Source organism: Homalodisca vitripennis, chromosome 6, assembly GCF_021130785.1.
Source record: "Homalodisca vitripennis isolate AUS2020 chromosome 6, UT_GWSS_2.1, whole genome shotgun sequence".
Classification (NCBI taxonomy): domain Eukaryota; kingdom Metazoa; phylum Arthropoda; class Insecta; order Hemiptera; family Cicadellidae; genus Homalodisca; species Homalodisca vitripennis.
This window is the reverse complement of record NC_060212.1, coordinates 47253303-47258700: the sequence shown is the minus strand read 5'-3', so window position 1 is coordinate 47258700 and position 5398 is coordinate 47253303. Positions and strand designations below refer to the sequence as shown.

At 32.0% G+C, this 5398-nt stretch overlaps 1 protein-coding gene across 1 annotated transcript; it reads right to left on the bottom strand.

Annotated features, from left to right (window-relative positions):
• Window positions 1-307: 307 nt before the first annotated feature.
• Window positions 308-1764, bottom strand: LOC124365186. The gene is made up of 2 exons (XM_046821138.1): window positions 1281-1764; window positions 308-1144 (listed from the first exon to the last, which is right to left on the bottom strand). Exons 1-2 carry the CDS (start codon window positions 1465-1467, stop codon window positions 936-938), a joined length of 396 nt encoding a protein of 131 aa, XP_046677094.1. The 5' UTR covers window positions 1468-1764; the 3' UTR covers window positions 308-935.
• Window positions 1765-5398: the final 3634 nt, after the last annotated feature.

Sequence of the window (5398 nt, the reverse complement as noted above, 5' to 3'; positions counted from 1 at the left end):
TTCAATGCAGAAACATTGCTGACAATTTCGTAATGATCCCTTATTGAACTTGTATTTCCCTCTCCATCCCAAACATAACAATATTGGAAAGTACTTCATGAGACATATAAAACTAAAGTAGATTATAAGAGACACGTTCTTGCGAAAGCCATAATTTTATCGATTAACTCTTTTTTAAAACGGTTTAATGTCTCAAATTTACTATTATTGTTAGCAATTTCCGGCTTCCATGGAAATAGAGCTTTGTACTTATCTTTTGGTTAAAAAAACACTCAGTTTTGGGCCATTCTTTTGTAACGGACGGGACATTCTAACTGGTATATCACTAATCAGAAGGCTTTATTATCCAAATAAATGGATAAAACTGTAATTGTGATGTTAGTATAAACAGAATTAAGTCCCAGAATTGTGAGATACAAAGTCATATTTTTTGTAGGTACTTATTTTATGAATTACAAATATTTTACTAAATGTAACGGACGGGACGCTGTTTGGAAGTAAGGTTTCAATCGTATTCATATAATTCAAAACGTCAGTTCAATTCATGGCTAAATATTCCTTAAAATAATAAATTCATGTATTATACAAATTAAACTATCAATTCCATATCACAACTTATTTGTTACAAATTTTTATTTGTTTTAAATTTACTTTTTCACCCTGTAACGGACGGGACATCTATTTGTAACGGACGGGACGGGTTAATTTCACTATGCTAAAGTGGCCTTAATTATTGTTATTTCAGGGTTTTGAATTACTGTACCTATAATGGGTAACTAAAAGGTCATTGAATGAGACTCTAAATGCTTTTAAAAAAGAAATAACTTTTTATAAGCAAAAAAATAAAGATCTTCACATACATGTGCTTATACATAACTTATTACTATTTTTATACACAATTCTTTACATGTTTACAAAACATTCAATTAACTTTACTATACAGGGACTGGATATGTTTCAATGTATTTTTGGCCATGCCGAAATGACGTTGGGAGATGGGGAATGGCGGTGAGTCCACTTTGCACAAAATGTTGTCTGCCTCCACCGTCTGAATGTCTGGGGGGCTCGGCCAGAAGAATTTTGTTTCCAGTTTTGCTCATAAAGTTGACTGACAGAAAGTTTTCGTCTCTTCTATCAACAATACCTGAAAAATTCAATGTACTGTAAGCTAGGCATTAAATATTAAAATATTTAAGCAAACTATTCTTTGGACGTAAAAAAACGTAGATATCAGTTAGATGTTTAAAAAAACTTATGTAAAACGAGTCAATTTAAATTACCTGGATACCAGTCTTGATCATAAATGACAACCACCCAGTCTCCTTCTTCCACTTCATCTGATTCATGAACAGGGTTGGAGTTCAGGTCAAGTGATTGATCACCTGACATGCTGTCTTCCAGTGGTTTCCGGCCAGGGTTCATCTTCATCATGAGCCGTTTCATCCTCTGAAGAAGTGTAAACTTCATGGTATCTTAGCCTCTTATTGGCACAAGATTTTAAAGCTTTGATCTTAATTTTCTTTGAAAGAGCTGTTCGCTTAGCATAAACATGTGTAGCACTTGCTCTCTCAAACACATGGTATGACTGGATCCCAGTGATTTCTAGGGACCTGCTGAATCTTGGGTCAAGTAAGGCTTTATTTTCTTCAACTGCTTCACTTGGAACATATAGCAAATTAATTTTATCACACTCCTGAACGGCACAATCATAAAAGTCTTTAGCTGAGTTAACAATTACATGTCTACTCTTTACAGCCACCCAAACCTTTCCTTTGACAATACCACCAACACCATCTACTGGCACCTTTACCGTGGCTAGCTGCAAAGTTGTTCCAGGTAACTTCCATGTTCAAATCATCATTAAGATAGCACAAATTAGAAATGATGTAGCGGTTCTTAAATTGAGCCGCACAATTGTCACTGAAAAAGTCAGCGTGCTTTACATTGGTGCAGTCGTAATGACAAAAAATAGTTTTCAGAGAAGTCCCACACTGAAAATTTTGAGTGCGATAGATCATCACTTACAACAGCATAGGAATCAACTTTTTTGTCTTTTCCCCAAATAACACAGGTGAAGATTGAGACTTGTTTGTGCTGCCAGTGGGCGCTTTGAACTTCATCCTGTTGGATGATTGAATAATTTTCTGCATAATCAAATTGAACTACAATTTTTTCATCCGTAGCATTATTTTTTTAGATTTTCAAAATGATTAAACTGGACATTTTTTACAAATGAGTGAGTTTTGAACTTAGCAAGTTGCTTGTTGGCTTTTTCCAAAGCATCTTCAACAGATGACACAACTTCATGTACAGTGAGATGTTTGTCAACCTCCTGCCACTCCTTCCATTTAATAGTTATGTTTAAATCAAATTCTGTAGGTACAATTTCATGTATGTCCATTTTACATTTAGAACATTCATTGATCATACAACACTCATTAGAAGTGTTTGCAACACATCTCTTCAAGTAAAGCCTTGTAATCTTTTGGGAAGTTCGAACTTTCAAAAGTTTTAGCTAGAGCAGTGACAATCCAATAAAAATTTGCGTGGTATTTGCATACGCAAACATTGTGTGGCATATTTGATACAGGTAATATGTTTTCTGGGCGAAGGTTAAAGAATTTACTTCTTGAAATGTTATAGCCCTTGTTTTCCATCTTAAACATTTCATATGCTTCACTTATTGTGATTAACATATGTCGTTTTTGAAGCAAACTTCGTTTGCCAGTTTCTGGATTTTTAACAGACTTTTTATCCCTTTTTCCAGGAGCTTGACGGGAAATGTTATCTCTTTCATAGAAGGAAAGAACACTTTGTTTTGTTTCTTCACTGATATAGCGTTTAGCAGGAGATTTCTTGTGCTCAAACATAACCAAATTTACCATCCCAGATTTTTGAACATCATTAATAAAATCATTGATAACCGCCAACTTTTTAGAAGGACTATAAGGAAGTGATAACTTTACCTTCTTAACAGCCTTCTTTAGAGTATTAGTACATTTATATGAACCAAGAGGGCTAGGGTTCTTACTGATTGGCATTGTGTCAGATTTTCTCTTTCTTTCTCGTGCTGCTCTTTTACGAAGTCTTTCTCTTTCTCGATATTCTTCCATCATCTCTGGATTTGAACGTCTTTCCTGCTTCATAACTTCTCTTTGTGCATTCTTCCTCTCCCTATCTTTTTTCAAGTGATCTTTCCAAGTGTCCGGGTTAGCCTTTTTCTGTGCACGGCACTTTTCCATTCGATTTTTGTAAATCGGTGCCATGATGTAGAAAGTAAAGAACTATCTCAATGGAATCTTTGTCTAAAACCTGAAATAAAAATTTGAAGTTAAATCATCTGGTTGGTTCTCAATTAACAAAAGACTAGTTACCTAATTGGCATAACCTAAAAACTTATTTTTATTACTTGTTATGTTATTTTGCAATATCTACAAGCTTTAACAATACATATGATGATAAAGTTTGTTAGTAATTTATTTTTGTGTAATAATTCATTTAATGTCATGAATATAGGCCTAGGCCTATGCTTTACTTGAAAGGGTTTTTGTAATAAACTCAAAACTAATTTTCTGCCATTTAACCCTGTAAAAATCTCATTTTTGTGGCTAGTTTCTATTTGTCCCATCCGTTACATGTCCCGTCCGTTACACTCAAAAGTTACCAAAATGTCAATTATGAATTTCATAAAAATTCAAAGTAAATACAGGAAAGCATTAACCTTACTTTTCCAAAGTGGAAATGATGAGAAATATATATTAAGACATACAAATGCAGTTAGACTCTCTTTTTTGTGACGGACGGGACAATAATAAGGACAATTTTAAAATACTGAATTTTAAATAACTCATAACTTACCTTTAAGAATTATTCTGTCAGATGAAAGCTGTAGAACTTGTAGATGCAGTAAATATTCCAACTCATCAGCTGATTCAAAGTGATGGTGAAAAAAACAACAATCAAAACACTTAATATTATGATCTCTCTACTGATTAAAGAAACAGCTGACTCAGGACCTCTAAAAATAAATTAAAACATTTTTTTATTTAACAATTTTTGTAGAACTCATTGCTTGCACATTTAAGTCAAGAGTTAAGCAAGTTGGAATTAAATAATTATTAATTTTATTTTTTACTCTTTATTCACTTTAAAAAAAGAATGGCTGTTTTGTACAAACTTCGCATACTATTATTGATAGAGGTAGAATTACATGTCAGTTATAAGCTGTGGTATATTTTTAGAACCCTGCATATTTTTCAGTTTAAACAGGTTATCTCAAGTAGAAAACACAAAAAAAGTAAAAGTAAAGTTATATGTGATGTAATGTAATAAACTAAATGATTCAATAATATTACTTAGCACAACTTCGCATGCAACAAGTGTTGTTAGTAGGCTTTTAAGATTGGTAGCTTACTATTGAAACTAATACATAGAAATCCTATACAGTGAAACTTAGATACCTACTTAAGAACCATAAAAAAACGAATTATCGAAGATTTCAAATCATGTATTTTACATGCAAATATCAAGACAAAAGTTACAATTCTCCAAGTAAGCTATTATTCTAAATACCTGTTCTCATTATATAAGGTCGACTGTTCGTATTAAATAAAGAAATACGCCTCTCTATTTCCTAATACATTTGTAAATGTAAACATATATATCCAATTATACTATTAATCCTTAAAACTGTACTAATTCCACTACGAAGTAAAACGTCTTTAATTTTTTTATACTTGGGTTGGTTTGTCACTAGATTATTGCGTTTAGAAAAATGACTTTCACTTTGCTGTCTTATATGCTGATAAATTAGTTAATTAGTTCATGCTTGCAATGGATTTCCGGCTTCAAGAAATAATCTGCATCATTAATCCAAAGTCTCATTATCGTTGCAAAGCTCGCTGGTAAATGACAAGAGTGTATAAGATTGATTATGGTGTATTAATAAGACATTCAGTCAGAAGCAAGCATTCTTGTTCTATGTAAATTATGAACTATAAGAAATAATAGTATTGTGGTATGACCTGTTGTTTTAAAATTTTGTAATAATTATCTCATTGAATAGACTTACTTAGCTCAAAAAAATCTGACTACTGTATTAAGTGGAAATATTATACAAAATACCCTTTTGAAAAATACATAAAAACTTAAAATTAAATTCTGTACAAGAAATTTAAAAATAAAGTCTTATTCTTGATTGCGTGAAAATGTAATTAGTAGCCATATTATAAATATGCTCTGGAAAAAAAATTTCCTACGTACCTACGTCAGAAAAAAATCATCTTTGAAAGAATAAGGTGATATTTATAATTTGTGCATGTGAATTTAATCTGTAAAGAAGGAATCATGCAGAAAAAAAATGCTTATATCCCTCCTGCAGAAAAAGATAAATTGTGTT

What these genes read in the sequence shown, in the direction of transcription:
- LOC124365186 (XM_046821138.1), bottom strand. Translation starts at nt 1,467, where the DNA reads ATGAAGTTTACACTTCTTCAGAGGATGAAACGGCTCATGATGAAGATG. An exon ending in TGATCAAGACTGGTATCCAG is followed by an intron (nt 1,145 to 1,280) that starts GTAATTTAAATT and finishes TGAATTTTTCAG; the next exon opens with GTATTGTTGATAGAAGAGAC.